Below are 17,356 nucleotides of genomic sequence, written 5' to 3' on the forward strand. Positions count from 1 at the left end.
ACATATACTGTACAGTACAGGCCGGCTGTATGAAGGTTAATCATTTATAAACTCACAGCAATGCGAGATAGATTTGTGCTGCCGATTTTTCATACTTTTAAATTTTGAATTAACTTCAGCTTTTGTCAGCAAATCTCTTTTGGTAAAGGGAAGAAGAAAATAATAATAATAATAATAATAATAATAATAAGAGATGTAAGTAAGAGATTCAAAAAGAAAAAACAGCAGTAAAATCTACAGCCTGAGAAAAACATACCCTGAAACTAAAAGGCTGCACAAAGTCAATAGCAGTTAGACTCATCGGGTCCATTATGGTGTTATTGAACATGTGGCGCTCATCAGTTAAAAAGGGGCAATAAGCTGCTAATTAGCTGATTGTATTTCTCGGAATAAATTTTTGGAATTTCACAGGAAAAAAGCAAAAAACTTTGTACAATAGACATTTATATATATTTTTTTCTTTGTTTTACCTTTAATCTTCTTACTCCGTCCAATTTATTTTGGGGCCCTTTGAGACGTCTCGAACCGTCCTGTTGGGAAACACTGATCAAACTGCAAAGGTTTTACGCCCTCTACCCCCACACACATTTTTTTTTCCAGCTCTAATAAAGGTTTTACTTTGTATTTGGCACAACAGGGCTTCAAATATGAATTTCTCATTCAACGCAGAGGAAACATATCATCAGTCTTTTAGCCAAGGAGTACAAACGCTGTGAACAAATGCACTGATGCCTTCCTGCTCTGTCTATGTAATCTTATAATGTGATGAGTTCAGGCAGACCGCCAACATGTACAACGAGCACTTATTAATTATGTAATGTATTGTCCCTTTGTGAAAACACAGTGAGTCACGTCAGATGTCTGTACAAACCAGAAGCGGAGCTGTGTAGAGTCTAAAACAAGTCTTTATTGGTCAATATACAGAAAGCAGTGGGACGACCACTAAAGAGAGAGAGATCCCAACCATTTTGTTTACAAAAAGAAAAAGAAACGGATATATAAAATAACTGTCTTGAACATTTTTACAGGGTTTGTTTTTTTATATGTAAAAGAATCTTTATTTTCTCTTTAATATTTCAGAAGCACAATATGACAAAGGGGGGGGGGGGGGGGGGGGGGGGGGCAAGGCAGTTGTTTCACAATGATGACATCACAATCACAGGTTCTCAAAGGCCGACAGAGGGAGGGGGAGGTGAACAGGAGACGAAGCAGTCAGAGCGTCCAGAGAGAGAACGAGTCAGGATAGAGGGGATTCCTCTGGGTGGGAACCATCGTTTACATCATGGGAAAGAAGACAAACTCGTGGGATTAAACTGGGATTTTGTCTGAGCTGACTGATGGAACCAACACCAGTGAAGTTTCTGCTCGGGGTTCTGGAGGAGTCGCTCAGAACTGTGGCCTTGATGTCTCCAGTAGAAGAAACAATCACTCTGCTTCGTTTCTCCAGTCACGCTAAGCGACGTTCATTTAATCCGAGTTAAAACAGTGGGATCATGTCATCATGACGAAATAACCTAGATTATGTAATCAGGGTTATCATTGCTTCAGCAAGAGACGAATATTAAACATCTGTAGGTGTCGACAGTCATTAAAGGTCAGACTAAATTTTGTCGTTAAGACATTAAGACCATTTTAAGTCCAAAAACTTAACTTAACCATGAGTCATGTTTCCGTGGTAACAATCGGTGATACCTGCAAACTGGAGACACCAAGCGTAAAAAAAAGAGAAAAAAAAGTATATATTTGTGCAACTGATCAGTTTTGATGTTTGGCAGGTCTAAGAAGAGATGCATTTGAGATGCATTATGGGCAGTGAAGCATCAGGGTTTTTATTTATTTATCATTTTTAGATTGACCTACACTAGGCATCAAAAGTCAGTTCAGGACACTTCCTGTTTCTATGAACTGCTCTGTGTACAGGGCCCATAACTGCATAGAAGACTGTTTATTATGGAGTTAAAAACAAAGGAAAAACAGTGTATAGTAACATCTCTGTATTAGTTCATCTGCGGAAAAAAAAGGAGAAAGATAAGTGATCTAACCCTAAACATTGATGGCTATATGAGACCACAGTATGAAGATGGCAGAGGACACAGATGCAAACAAACAGACTGAGAAGGACATCAGCATTTTTTGTTTCTGCCAGTAGTTACACTGCAATCGACTTTTTTGTCGATCAGCTACAAGCAGTCAGAAAAGTTATAAGTTTAGCTTTTAAATACACAGCATCAGAAATCAAAAGTAAAAGTAAAAGATAAGATAATGAGTCAGCTTTGGATTGTATGTAAATGGGAAACATGTATGCAAGGGATGAGTAACATTTCTGTCTTGTCTCCAGGCCACAGAACCACGGCACTGTGACGTGTTTAAACTCAGCACTGATCACACACACACACGCACACACGCATACACACGCGTGCATGCACATGCATACGCACACACACATACACACACGTTCAGGACGGAAAGGTGTCTGGTTTGAGTTAAAGATGAAAACAGAGGAAACACACGTAGTGACAGTACAACTATTTTATATCTACTAAATAGGCCGAAGGAATTATATTAAAAAGGTTAATGGATACATTTATTAATGGATATCATGTATATGGATACATCTCGCCGTTACATCTGTTAATAACTCGCCATCTCGCAGACAGTGTGTTTAGAAGAGGAAACAATACAAAAGTGATCGGGGGACACATGTAACTGTAAATATCCTCCTTGTGTCGCCATAATTAAGATTTCACTCTTGATCGCTTCAGAGTTGAGAATTTATGTATCAGCGAAAGACTGTGCTTGTTTGATATACTGGATTTTGCTCTGCTTTACTGACTGTGATGTGACACAAACGCTGTTGCAGCACTGTGGGACTGCAGCTGGTTCTGTACTTCTGACTTTGTCCAGCAGAGGGAGACGTTTCATCAAAAATGACGGCTTGGGGCGGTTCAAAGTGAAGTTTTGTTTCCAGCAATGGCTTGTAAATCATTTTTATCAGGTTTGATTTAGCTGTGTGTGTGTGTGTGTGTGTGTGTGTGTGTGTGTGTGTGTGTGTGTGTGTGTGTGTGTGTGATAGGGAGAAAGAAAGAGAAAGAGAAACTTGCAGAGACTGTTGTGTATATGTAGGTATATATTTATGTGTGTGTGTGTGTGTGTGTGTGTGTGTGTGTGTCGTCAGTATGTTATGGAGGAACTGTCCCACTCAAGTTTTGCCCTTTGCTTCCTCTTCCTAACTTCTTCTCTCTCTTCCTCCTCCTCCTCTTCATCTTCATCACTGTTGTCTGACTCAGCACTTGTCAATCCTTGTTCTTCATCCTCCTCCTCCTCCTCCCGGTTCTTTTCTTTAATCTCCTCATCCACAGCCTTAGCTCCTCTTATGTTCTACAGAACACATTGAGATTTTTTTTTTTAAACTCCCAAATCCAGTTTACACAAGTTGCAAAAATTCAATTGAGTGACATTATTTTATCACGAGTTACCTCCATGGGGTTGACGGTGATGGTGAGGGCGGAGTTGTCCCATTCCTCAGGGTCTTTCACCTCGTCCTCGTCCTCTCTGGACTCCTCCTGGTGAGTGGTGTGGATCCTGTACACCCCGATCACCACAATCACAACCAGGGCAGCGATACAAACCACAATTACTACTGTGGCTGCTGGTGGTGCTGTTCCTGGAGCAGCGGAAGAGAAGCAAAAATAATAATGTGTTTATCATATTATATGATGAGAGACTTTTTCTTGTGTGTTATTTTTCAGTGTACAATCTTTTCCCTAAAGGTTTAAGCCTGTAATGAATTTTGACTTCTTACAGCCGTAGTCCTACTTTTGTTATTATGGTCAGTAATGATTCAATTTTTACTCTCACAGCTGAGATTTGGGGATGCAACAGCTTGTCCATGCATCGAGTGTGGATTCCAACGTTGGTTTCAAATATTTTTTTAGGTGAGGGAAAACAACGTCCTGTTCTAAAGCAGCAAGAAACAGAAAAGACAGCGGTAGCTCCCGTCAGCTGTGGCTTTTCAGGCACATTTGCGTCTTACCTGACATGTGTGAGTTGAGAGTGTGTATCATGAGTGGGTGATGGACAGGTCTCATGTACTGAGGCTGGGCTGCAATATGATTGACGTGCTCCACAGGCGCCGAGCGGTGAAGAACGCTGACCTGCAGCGACAAGACAAAGAGCCATTATCGTCATCATTAAAACGATAAATCAAAAAACTAAAAACATGAGTAGGCATCAGGGCAGACTCATCGTTAATGAAAAAAAAGGAGGACAGATGAAAAGGAGAGGATTTAACTGTGCATGAGGAGAGGGGGTTGAAATATGAGGGATGAAAGACATGGAACTGACCTCCAGATTGAACTCGTTGCTGGTGTAACGCCCGTTGAGTTCAGAGCAGGTGAGCCTGAACCTTCTCTCACTCAGGGTGGCAGGTCGCCAGCTCCTGTAGCGAACCTGTCTCAGTGCCTGCTCATAGTGGGCCATGGAGTCCACACCTCGTATCACACAGGGAAACATGTTATACCAACAAACTGCCATATTGATGTCATAAATAAAGTGAATTTCTAGGAGGAAATATGGTGCATTTCTTATGCCTCTGTGCCACACACACCACATGTGTACAGTGCTGTCGGCCTACCATATATTGAAATTCCAGAGGTGGAGTTGGTGGCGTCCAGGTGTTTTCCCAACAAGGCGCTGTGACGAATCTCCAGACTCTCTCTGTCAGGGTTCAGTTCCTCTCCAATGAGCAGGATGTCACAGTAGTCCAGGTTATGCATCACCTCCATCACACCTGGCCTACGGACTGAGCGCATGGACATATGGCCAACGTTGATGTGAAAGGATTCAAAACCAAATATGCAGTACATATAGAGGCAGGGGAATTTAAAGACTCATTTACTATGACATTAAAGCTGCTTTCAGACAAGCACTGAAGTTTGGACATTCGGCTGAAATTGTCTGGAGGTGGTGTGAGAACGCAAAATGAAAGCTGCTTAAGTGAAACATGACTTGAACGCTGGCATGACACGAGGGGGCGTCCTCACGGCCCAGTGCAGCCTCCACACTCACATCCACCGAAGCTGTCTCCCTTCATCACGGTGCTGGTGATGTGAAGCTCTTTGAAGGGGGCCACACCCAGCGGGCCCTGCAGGTCGGCGGCAGGCCTGACCAGTCGATTAGATCCTGTAATCGTGATCCTCGGTTCACTGGGCGGCAGCACCATGACGACCGCCTTGACGTCCGGGATGGAGAGACACGTGTCCTCCCCGAAACACCTGACACACACGGGCATAAACACACGCACACACACACACACACACACACACACACACACACACATACACGCACGCACGCGCACACACACACACACACAGAAGAAGAGGTTATTACTTCACTGTCTTAATTTAACTTGTCTTGTTTTTTTGTATTTGTGCAAACAATGAACATACAGTATAAAAAATACAGTTCTTCTTCTGTTGGAAACAATATTCTTCATTAGATTCTGGTTGTTGCATGGAAACATGAGACCTTTTTCCACCTGAGCTCGCCCACTACAAAGCAGTAAGAAGACGAGGATGACACAGATACACATATCTCTCATATAAAATAACGCAAAGTGTTTATAAGATGTGAAGATTGAGGAAGAAAAAACAACCTGTATTTAGATCTGTGATGAGAATGGCTGATCATCTTGGTGGCGTTCACAGTGGTGAATGCGCGGGTCAAATTAAAACGCTTCAGTTGTTCTTACTTTATCGTTCGAGGTAATTATAACACAGATCTGTCAACAGACAGAGAGAGAGAGAGAGAGAAGATTCTCGGTGCAGCTCTCATGCAGAAAGCCACACCAGACAGCTTGAAGTAGGAGACACATCTCAGTATTTTACCAGTATGGGAGGAAAGAGATGAGGAGAGGCTCTCAAGGTTCCTCTTATCTCCATGCCAGTGACAGGGTGTCAACCCCTAACGCTAAAAATAAAACAGGACTAATCTAAAGCTTTCCTGCAGAGCTCTCAGGTCAACCACCACTGAAACATTCAGGACGGGCATAATAAAAGATTTATTACGTTTATTAAGATTTATTACGTCACTAATTCCCTGACAGAAATAGGTTTTCAGGGTCTTTGAAATGTTCATTAACAAATGAGCAACAATCAACGTTAAATCAACATCCTTGAGTTTTATTTATTGAGCTCTCAAAGATGGAGCTTTACTCAGTGAGGGTGGTATGAACAGGTTTGATTGAAAGTGATCAAACGACCCTTCAAAGGTCATCAAACTCTTGTTCAAATATTGATAAACCCCGACTGGTGCACAGAGGTTCTTCATGAGGCGTCATCCCTCTCGGACCGAGCCTCGCCCAATTCAAACCAACGAGCCGGAGGAAGTAAAGAAACACAGAATGTGTGCAATAACGAAAACTGTCCAAACTGTAAATGTAAGATTCTGAAGCCACAATCAGGACGTTTACATGCAGCTACGACATTATTCAGAATTTCATGCAGATCAGCATATTCCATTTGGATATTGGATTGTGATGTGGGAAATGCCGGTATCATTTGGGCTTAAGGAGCGTTCTTTGGACATGAACAGTTTGGATTTTTTTTTGTCACTTTGCGACACACTTTACACTAGACTTATATCAAATAATGTAGATTCCATAAATATATGAACAATGTGCAAAAGGACCACATAATATCGTTAGCTGCAGATTCAAAAGACGGTATCCACGCACGGTAAGGTGGATCTATCTGTCTTTATCTCCAGGGGAGCCGTGAAGTGTTGTTCGGAGTCAGACAGACTCTACTGCTGCTCCTCGAGCTCGTTTCACTTTATCGACCAGCTCACAACTGAGCTGATTCGACCTGCCTGCATTTTTGTTGCTCAACAAAAATTAACAGGCACTGGATGTGTGTAGACAGGAAGAGACACTCAACGGGCCCCCTGCTCGACACAAACACGGAACAAGCATTCACGTACACACAAGTGGAACACAACTTGACAAAAAAACACAAACTCGTCCAGACACACATCACACATCACACACACAAAGAAAACGAAAAAAGAAATATGGTCGTCCCAATCAGCAGGAGGTTTAATGTCCTTAATGGCGAGCTGGTCTGTTCAGAGGTTTAATAGTTTTTACACTAATGATCCATCTCACTGGGAGTTCTAGGACTCAAAGACAAAGGCAGACACACAACATCTGACGGAGCCTTTCCCTTTACTGCTTTAACCAGCAGTCCTCTGGCTGTTTGAACTGATGTGATCATCCACTGGACCGTCTTGCTTTATGTGTGCAACATTTCACATCAGTGTTTTAGGGACATTTTGGAGATCTTGCACTTTATTCGACTCCCCTCAGACTCTGACACTTGCTAAAGATGTTTTCCTTAGTCCTGCACCAAGTTGTGTGTCGTCACCAAGTTGTGTGTGTGAGTTATATTTTCAATTTGAAAACCTGTGTATCTCCTTTGCGTCAGTCACAAACACAAAGAGGAGGAAATAAAAACGGCATTCATGACCTTCGTGATAAAGTAAATGCACAGCTGTCCTGCACATCAAACAGGTCCCCGTGTCTCCCCGTGGCCTCCTGTATGCATGAAGCAAAGGGGATACTGAACTGTCTAATGTTTGCTGGTGCACATACACAGGTAGCGGATTTACATAACCACTGTGCAGCATGTGTAATGGCGAGCCCCAGAGACACAACTTGCACCAAGTCAAGGTAAATATACACTAAAATCAATGTTATGGCTGACCATGCAGTTCACACACACACACACACACACACTTGCTTGTTAGTAGTTGTAAACATGAATGTGACTGTGTGTACTCACTGTACTGTGGTGGTGATGTGTAATCGCCGCAGGCCCGCTGTGGGGAACTGGCGAGAGTTGATGTAGGAGACCTTGGTCATGGCCGTGTTGATGCTGTCCACATCCTCTCCTTCCACCACCAGCACAGACTGCGCAGGGTTAAAATGGAACTGGACACAGACGCAAACACCAGCTTCAAACAAATATGTTCATGTAACTCAACATCATTTTTTGTCTTAATGAGGATTTTTTTTTTTTCCATCCGTTACTTCCTGGACTCAAAGGGGTTTTTGTGTCTGAACAGCATTTTGGCAAATGATACTTTGCCTTTACTGCTTTAAATCCTGAAGTGAACATGCTGTCCCACTTCTTCTCCGACAGTGACACTGAGATGTAGGCAGTTACAATACAACACATCTAGGGCTGAAAGTGTGTGTGTTTGTATGTATGTGTGTGTGTGTGTGTGTGTATTGGTAACCCCCGTCTGCATTTTTTTCTTAACGCACCTTGATGTCCTTAGCTAGGCTTTCGAGGGAGTTGATATCAAGTCCTTCTTTACAGGCCTGCAAACAGGAGATAACCTTCTGCGTTTCAATGCGGCCTGGTCGGATTGTCAGACCCGACAGGCTGCCATGGAAATACTGGGTGAACCTTGGGGTTGCTACCTCTCCGCCTGATGGGTGAGAGAGAACAGAGGGTTAATGGAAAGAAAGAAAGCAGGAGATAATTGGGTTTGAAAAGGACAATCGGTTAGAAACTGACTTGGTAAACGACAACATGTATTATCTAGATAGTTAATGTCCAAGGGAAAATCACATACAGTACACTTTTCTGAAAATAACATCCGTGAATCTGTTTAAGAAGAAAAGTAAGTTAAGAAGAAGTTTGTGGTTGTTTTTCCCCAACATTTACAAATGACGATGGTTCTGACATGAAAGTGTAATTTCTTTGCCATTGTAATAACAATGTTTTTTTTTTCAATTCACTGTTTCAAATGAAGATAGATAGGTAACAGAGACTGAAATATCTGAATTTTTACAGCAAAAATACACATAGAATAGACAAAGCTATACATTTCCTCAATATCTATGTACTCTTCTATTATGGACTGAATACAACTTCTTCAGTTGTTGACTGTTTAAGTATCTAACTCACTTAACCGACCTGATGTTCTCCTCCTACAGAACTGTTCTGTACAGCGAGGCTCGGGGGAACTGTGGATGTAGCGGCAGATGTTATTATGAATAGCAGATCGCAGTGTGCCTGCATGGAGCTGAAGGCATCTACTCTCTCTGCTCTGTCAATGTGAATCACACGAGGACGTAAAGAGCTGAGAAAAGCAGGAGAACTAAATTATGTATTACAAACAGATAAACAGATAATCCTGTTCTCTCTCAGATGCTCACTCCCCTTTATATCAGAGCATCAATCCACCTTGTCACTGTGTTTATCTTCCTGCGCTGTGAGATGCATCAATCAATCAATCAAAATGATTTGTATAGCCCATAATCACAGATCACAATTGTAGGGTCACAGGGCTAAACAATTGGTACGTGATGCGACATCCTCTGTCCTAGAAAAGCTACCAAACAAAATAAACCATTTTCACTGGGAAAAAAAGGCAGAAAACCTCAGGGAGAGACACAAGTGAGGGATCCCTCCACCAGGACGGACAGAACAAAGGGCACATCCACAAAATACAAATATTTAAAACATTTATAGGAAGAGACAACGTCCAACATAAATGGAGAGATGAAACAATGTTTGAAGCTTTTATGCAAAACGAAAATGTCTGACAGAGATGGAGAGAGAGGCAGAGAGTGAAACTTCTCCGGAGGGGGCTGCCTGTGAGAACGCACAAGTCCGCAAATGTTGCCCAGGACCATTTCCTGGGACTTTTCCTGCCAGCCCCCTAGTAAAAATTTCCGGAAAATGTCAGAATGAGCCCATACAGCAGGAAAATCTCGAAAGAAACTCCTGCTGCTTTCTTCATAGGTGAACAGCAAACCCAATGTTGTGGAAATTGGAACGTTAACAACAATGATGTTCTGTAAATAACTTTCTGTCTATAAGGGAGTGAGTGAACAATCAGTGCTACATTTTATTTCACCTTAGTATTTTATTACAAATACGTTTACCCACTCACTCACAGAGATCATCTTTTTTACCGAATCAGTGTGCTTTAAGCTTTTAATTATATATTTGAATGTTTATAATCTCTCATAGAAAAAGGCCCAAGGCCAGTGCTCCCACCGCTCGATACCTTCTTTTAAGCTCGTTTTCCCACTTTCAGACACTGCGGCACTAATAGTGGCAGCATTTCACTTATGTCTCTCAGTTTCTTGGCTCTTGTGTCGTACATGGATGGTTCACTGGTGTTACTGTTAACAGCCTCAATTAGAATTAGTTACATCTGCGCTGCTCCTGCCACGGCGAGTCATAATGAGAAAGCTCTAGTCTAGTGGATTAACTTCAGTTTAAACAACATATGTTGTATATGCTTAGCTTGTATAGTTGTGTATTGAATGTGACCGTCTTTAATCATATCACTGTTTGCTGAAAGCATGCTGAAAAGGAGCACATCATCTGCAGATGATTTAAAAGTGACTGATGTTGTGTTGATTGATGCATTCATTTCCTACATAAAAATCGCCCCACGCTCTTTTTGATGCCGCTTCTACGCTTCCTCTTCTTTGGCTAAACGTTTGTGCGCTGTAGGGTTGTTTTGAACATTCACACCCACCTTTCTCCTGAATATGAAATGCGATAGCAAACACAACATTCCCCATTCAAACGCACCAACAGCTTACCGCTACAGAAAACCGACAACAAGCCACCAAACCATTCTCATGTTAACCTCGTACGGCGAAAAAACACGTGTCTTCCTTTTTTGCTCTCGGGGCAGTGAAAGTACAGTCTGAATGCCTTTCGTTCCACATGTCTCATCATTATGTTGTTGATTGTAGGGAAGAGGGGATGGAGAAATGAGAGACTGAAAGGCAATCTTGCTCGCTAATGGCCTGCAAAGTTATCAGTTGCGGCTTAGTGAAGCTTAGAGCGGCTTCATTGGGATGTAATAGCTGGCAAAGTTGTCCTCCATTCACTCTGGCTAATCCTTCCTTCAGGGCTTTCTCTCACCATCAGATATTCATGGAAAGAGGCAGAAAGAGAGGGCTGGATGAAGCAAGAAAGAAAAATTATGACGACAAAAAAGGAAAATTGCAATCAGGCACAAGATGAAAAGAAATTTCAAACGGCAACCAAACACCATCACGATTGAGGCTTTTTTGACGATGCTGGCGGGTGTTATGAGCTTTATTGACGCAAGCTGCAGAACACTTTTGTGTAATTATTCAACTCATAAACATGGCAGCAGGGTATTGTAGCTCTTATTCATTCCATGCGATCACTACTCACCCTCCTTCCCTGCCGCCGGAGCTGACGTAAAGAATTTCCAGTTCGATTCCCACTCCTACTTCATGCCTCTCCATTTCCAAGAAGAAGCTGCCCAACCAGCGCTGGAGTATAAATCTTAATCTCTCTATTTATCTCAACAGTGAGTCTCCTCATTTCTCCCTCAATGTGTGTGATTCAAATGTAAATTGAAAAGGAAATGTGGCACCTCTTTTTCATTTTCTCTGTGTTTACCACGTGTCATCATCATGTCGGGGGTTGTTCCTCTAAGCATATTAAAACAGCAGATTTTGTGACCGCTGTACCTGTAAACTGTAGACTGATCACTTAGCCTCCTGATAATCCATTAGTTGTCCTACTTTGAAAGGATTACATCACAGTACGAAACAAGAGTCTCTGATGTGTCGCAGTCCCAAGTGGAGGAGTTTTAACTTTGGGCTTATGTTCACAAGTGGAGGATGGAGTGGGAGATGGGCAGGCGGATTGCTGCTGCTTCAGCAGTAATTCTGGCATTTTCTGGATTGCCATAGTGAAGAGGGAACTGAGCCGGAAGGCAAAGCTTTTCATTTACCAGTGGATCTATTAACTGACCCTCATCTATGGCAATGAGCTCTGGGGAGTGACTGAAAGAACAAGGTTTGTCCGTAGGCCGGCTGGGCTCAGGCTGGAGATAGGGTGAGGAGTTTGGACATCCGGGGGAAGCTGAAAGAAGCCACTCGAGGTGGTTCGGGCACCTGATTAGGATGCATCCTGGGCACTTTCCATTGGAGGTTTTCCAGGACCGCCCAACAGGGAGGAGACCCTGGGGTAGACCCAGAAGTTGCTGGAGGGATTACATATCACATTCTGGCCAAGGAACGCCTCAGGATTCCCCAGGCAGAGCTAGAAAGTGTTACCAGGGAGAAGGAACACCCTGCTTAGCCTGCTGACAACTTGTCCTCGGATAAGTGGACCAAAAAGGATGGATAGATGGATGCTATAAAGTGACACTTTGCATGGCCATCCCTTGGCAATTGAGTTATGATCCTTATTTTATCTGAATGATATGTAATGATAAGCAAAATGTTTCTCATCCATATAGACAAATGGCCTGTTGATATATGGTTTAAAAAAAAAATTCTGAAGCAACCTTAACTGTCAATGTGCAGCCATAAACCAATTATGTAAGAGAGAAAAAAACAAACATACAGCGCTTTTAAATGAAGTGATGAAAATGTACTGATGTGGCTTCCTTTGTTGAAAACAGGCCCACGGGAACTGCATTCCTAATTTTATGTGCAGCAAATAAATAAATACGATAACCTGGAGCGGAAAAGGCTGCTGCGTGTAAAACTGTAAGATTATAGTATAGCTATAAACAATCCCAACTACACAATATAACAGCACGTGCATCCTACCCGTTAGATTTCAGCTTCTTTAATGTCTTGAACACATTTCTCCATTATACTGACTATAGTAGGGTTTTTTTCAGATACAAACATACATAGACTGACCTTGCCAGCAGGCACCCACAGTCAGCTGTGTATCAATCTTTGAGGTGTGGATCGGCCAGTCATCCGTCACCAGGTAGGGCTCATAGGTCACACCATCCACAAATAGTGTGACTGCAGGAAATTCCACATTGATCACATAATAGTGCCATTCCTTGTCACAGATCTGCAAAGGGGGGAGAAGAGTTACGTTATTATACAGCGCTTTCTGCTATGCAACCTCTTATTATGCAATCAAATAAGAAAATATTCCTGGTAAAAAACTATATTCCATTTTTCAGGGTCATATTTAGGTTAGGAGCATGTTCCCGTTGATGGATATATTCACAGGGCTGCTGTAATGAAGATGATGATATTCACTCATGCAGCTGAGACCAAAGGCACATCCCTGAATGTTCCCCGACTTCCTTCCTTCAATTGCATTGATGCAACAAATTCCTCTCCTCATCCCTGGATCATTTGCTCCCTTTCATCAGATAACTAATGAGGTTTCCATCTGATGAGCTGTTCATTTAAGCCACACAATGAGTCACTAACACTGCTGCAGACGACCTGTCTTTTTTTTTTTTATCACCATCACAAACCGTCTTTGATTATGTGGAGAAATATATTCTTCTGTTCTCCCCCTTTCACACACAGACACACACCTCCATGGGTTAGGAGTCATGGAGGTGTGTTTTATGAAAACATTTAAAGAATAATCAAACAGTTGACGAATTAGCTGACAATTAATCCTGTCGACCAACTACATTAATATAGAAATGAACTTGTTGTTTCAGCTCAACAAGGCTTTTGCTCTCAAACCATTAAGTAGAACGACGCACGGTTGAACAATAACTTGAGATTTGAATCAAATTCCATTAAGTCAAGTGGCTGTGAATGTGAGTGAAAATGTGTTTGTCTACATTTGTTACGATTCTCATGCATACGTTACCAAACATACAGGCCTCATTAGGACCTGGGTGTACGAGGCTCAACCCTGGAGGCTTTAAAACGAGTATTACCAAAGCGCACCTTCACATGCAATTATAGCCGCAGCATGTAAATCATAAATAAAACTAATTCAAAGACACACCAGTGTGCAGGGGTATAGATAAAACAACAATGTTAACATACTGTATACAACAGAGAGAGAGAGAAAGAGAAAGGATGTACATCTGTTGCAGCATCCAACATTGGCCAGTAACTTGGCATCCAGTGTTTTGCTTTGCTGTGTGATTGTCAGCCCATATGGAAGAATGAGAATTGATTGAGTATTTAATCTGTATATGACAGAGTAGTGCATTAATGTTTTCTTTGTATTTTCTCATATTGGATGGTGTTCAAATTATTGGTTATGTCTACATAACCAATAATGACATTCAATTATTAATTAGTGACATTCAATTATTAATTAGATATGCTTATGATCTAATCATCACATCAAATAAAGGAAGGATTAAATCAGATGTTGGTCGGCACATGTGGCATCCCTTTTATGAGCAGGACAACAGAGAGGAGGAGAGAACAGCGCAGACGAGGAGCGCCACTGACAGATGAGACATTAAATATGAGCCACTGGAAGAGGTGAAGAAGAGGAGAGTATCACATAGACAGAACAGACACAGAGTTAAACACAGCTTGTCGCAGCTTAGATTGGTCACAATTCGAAAGGAGCCCTTGACACACAATAAAAGCAGGAGCTAGCGACCATGGTTGGTCAATTTTCAGAAATGAACATAGAATATAACTGCTTTCATCAAAGTCAAGGCTCTTATTTTTTTTTTAGGGTTTTGTTGCAGCTGTTGAAAACATTGAATGGGAATTCAAATTGCACTTTTTAAAAAAAAATGATTTCATTGTTGTGAAAGCCCACACACCTGACTGTTACCTTTTGGTAGGACACAGTGTTTCAGGTTGGACACTTGGGGACAGCAGAAACTAGCTGTGGACATCACAGTCGTCCCCTTTCATTTTGAAAATGAAAACTCGGTTGCTTCAGATGCAGCAGTGGAAGTGAAACGTTATTATTCATCTGGAGTTGTGTTTCTTTCCACCTGAGAAAAGGTCAGGCCAATACTCTTCGAGCTCTGTGTTTGGTCTCTACCAACTCCCGGGAGACATTTCTAAGGAATCAGGAAGAAGCGCCTAAAAGCTCCATGTTCTTCACCAGATAGTCATTGCAGGCAGACAGAACTACTGCGTTTGACAGCTGGCCTGCCCAAGATGTGCCCTGATTCCAACCCAGTTCATGTTGGGATATCTTGCAGGCCCCTGCAGGTACGCTGTAGACAATGGATGAACGTCTCCAGCTTTGATGTATTATGACATTAAAATGGTAAAGGGAGAGGCTGCTCTCAGCAACTTACCAGCTAAAATGTATTTACTTTAAAAGCAATATTTCCAGGAAGATAAATACAGTTTCAAAGCATTTAGCAGCCTGGTGAAGTCTTAAAGGATTTATAAGTCTTGCTGTAAGTCTGTCTGTTATTATGGCCATAGCATCTGTTTTTCTGTAATCAGTCTAGTGTGAAGGATTGGGGTGAATTAACAGCAGACTGTTTACAGTGAAGAGGAGAATATCTGCTAATTTGAGAAAAACAGCAGGAACGGATACATTCTGAAAGATTTTCATTTGTTAGATTTCTTTGTAAGGCTCAGTGGCCACACACACACACACACACACACACACACACACACACACACACACACACACACACTCGCAGACGCACACACAGCGAAGACAATTAAAACTGGTGGTTTATTCAAGCTGTGATATGAACTAATGGGGTTGAGACCTGTGCTGGAGCAACCATGAATCTCCGGGGACGTTCGATTTAGAACGTAGAGTCTCACTCTATGAGAGTGAGGAGACAGAAATTCCCGCAGGATATCCCAGACACCCCTCCCACTCAGTTCACGGTTCACATCTTTCAGCAGATACTGAGATATAAATAAACTTAGTTAGTGTTGTTTCTATGGACTTCTTTACATGAACACGAGGTAGGTCTGAGCCTCACGATTCAAGGCATGACATTTAAAAAAAAACATGTTCATGTTCTGTATATAGATTGAAATATCCCAGGATGCCATGCAGGTGTTATTAACAATGACAGTTGTTATTTCTTCTCATCAGCTTTGTCAGGATTTGTATGTGCACTTGCCAAGACAGGCAGAATGAATTGCCACTTTCATTTAGCCGCTGGCTGACTGCCTGTGGAGAAGAGTGAAAAGTTACGTGTCTCTACAATTATTTGCACCGTGCGTGCTGGTGACTGTCTCCTCTCATACTGCACTCAACATTCCCACTGATCATGCAGATTTGATGAAAGCACGGCCAGATAATAGTTCGGCAGCTGCACAAAAGATAGACCTTTCAATGACAAAAACAACAACAACAACAGCACAATCTACCAATTAATTACAAATTATAAGTCAAACCAACTATAAAACCTTACCACTTAAAACTTCGCATCTTCTCTTACTCCATACCAGTGAAAAATGTACACAGAATTCTAATGTTCCTGACCCGTCTCTGTCAAAACACAATACCAGTCCACACTCCCAGTGCGAGGGTCTTTTGAGGACAAGATTAAAGAGTTTGCAATCAATCAGAGGGTTTTTTTGCACTTGAAACTGATAATGAAAAAAGAGACATTTGATCTTTCTGAACTAGCAGGACTTTGACAGTTGTTACATCTGTCTTGATTCATCCTTATATTTTGCTTCTTCCTTTTGGGGTACAATGGTGCTGCTAGAGCTAAAAAAGAAAAGAAAAAAGGAGACAGGAGTTAATTTGCACGTATCAACTATTTGAGGTTGTAATTACTGTAGAACTGAATGCTAGGACTTGTATGCCAAAATGCAAACATGCACGTGAGTAAAATGTTTACCACGTTGATCATATAAGTTTTGTCTGTAAGCATACTCACATTGACAGTAAACACATAGTGCAGCTGAGCCGAGGTATTAAATTAGCAATTCAATTTTTTTCCTGGTGGTGGCGCTAGATAAAAGTGTTTACAGGTCATCTTGAAGAGGACATGAATGTCTGTACTAAATTTGAAGAAAACCAATTTGATAAATGTTGAGTTATTCCAAGCTGGACCAAATGGATATGACCCATATATAATCGAGTTCAGCTAAGTTGCATGAGAAATAAACGGCTCCCACAAGAGTTTGTTCGCATTAGGATCATTGACGATGTGAACGATTGGTAAATATGGTGCATGGAGTCGCCTTTTATGCTGACAATTTTCTTTGAAAATTCTTTACATTATTATTTCAGTGAATCTAAAGTTTCGCCTTCGGCCACCACCACCCTCCATCTCATATGTCTTGTTCCATGCCTGTCTATCTGTTCTTCCCACCTCCACCTCACCACTGCAGGCTTGCATCCACCCATCTCCTCTTTCCCCTTCTATCTCCTTTGTTAGTATTCACATTCCTGGCGGCTCTTCTCTCCTCAGCCACTGTTGTGGCGCTGCATTATTGATGCCAGCCTATTATTTGTCAATATAACAGGAAAATAAGAGGGAACCCCCCCCCCCCCCCGTAAAAATAAATGAATATATGAAAAGAGCTTTGCTTACATGTCAACAAAAGTTACACTACTATAAAACACATCTTGTCATACAAAACCATCTTATTTCTGTG

The 17,356-nt window shown here is 41.8% G+C and overlaps 1 protein-coding gene across 1 annotated transcript in view; it reads right to left on the reverse strand.

The window, feature by feature from the left end:
* Positions 1-2,155: 2,155 nt before the first annotated feature.
* The window catches only part of clstn2a (calsyntenin 2a), a 111,048-nt gene continuing 95,847 nt past the window's right edge, over positions 2,156-17,356 (reverse strand). The window contains exons 10-18 of the mRNA XM_035635326.2: positions 12,725-12,887; positions 8,324-8,490; positions 7,839-7,987; positions 5,068-5,273; positions 4,634-4,801; positions 4,345-4,490; positions 4,034-4,154; positions 3,477-3,664; positions 2,156-3,378 (exon numbers count right to left, since the gene is read on the reverse strand). Coding sequence (XP_035491219.2) covers positions 3,172-3,378; positions 3,477-3,664; positions 4,034-4,154; positions 4,345-4,490; positions 4,634-4,801; positions 5,068-5,273; positions 7,839-7,987; positions 8,324-8,490; positions 12,725-12,887 — 1,515 coding nt within the window. The 3' untranslated portion in view covers positions 2,156-3,171. The remainder of the gene's footprint in view (positions 3,379-3,476; positions 3,665-4,033; positions 4,155-4,344; positions 4,491-4,633; positions 4,802-5,067; positions 5,274-7,838; positions 7,988-8,323; positions 8,491-12,724; positions 12,888-17,356) is intronic.

The sequence above is a fragment of the Scophthalmus maximus genome, chromosome 5 (assembly GCF_022379125.1).
Source record: "Scophthalmus maximus strain ysfricsl-2021 chromosome 5, ASM2237912v1, whole genome shotgun sequence".
In the NCBI taxonomy this organism is placed as follows: domain Eukaryota; kingdom Metazoa; phylum Chordata; class Actinopteri; order Pleuronectiformes; family Scophthalmidae; genus Scophthalmus; species Scophthalmus maximus.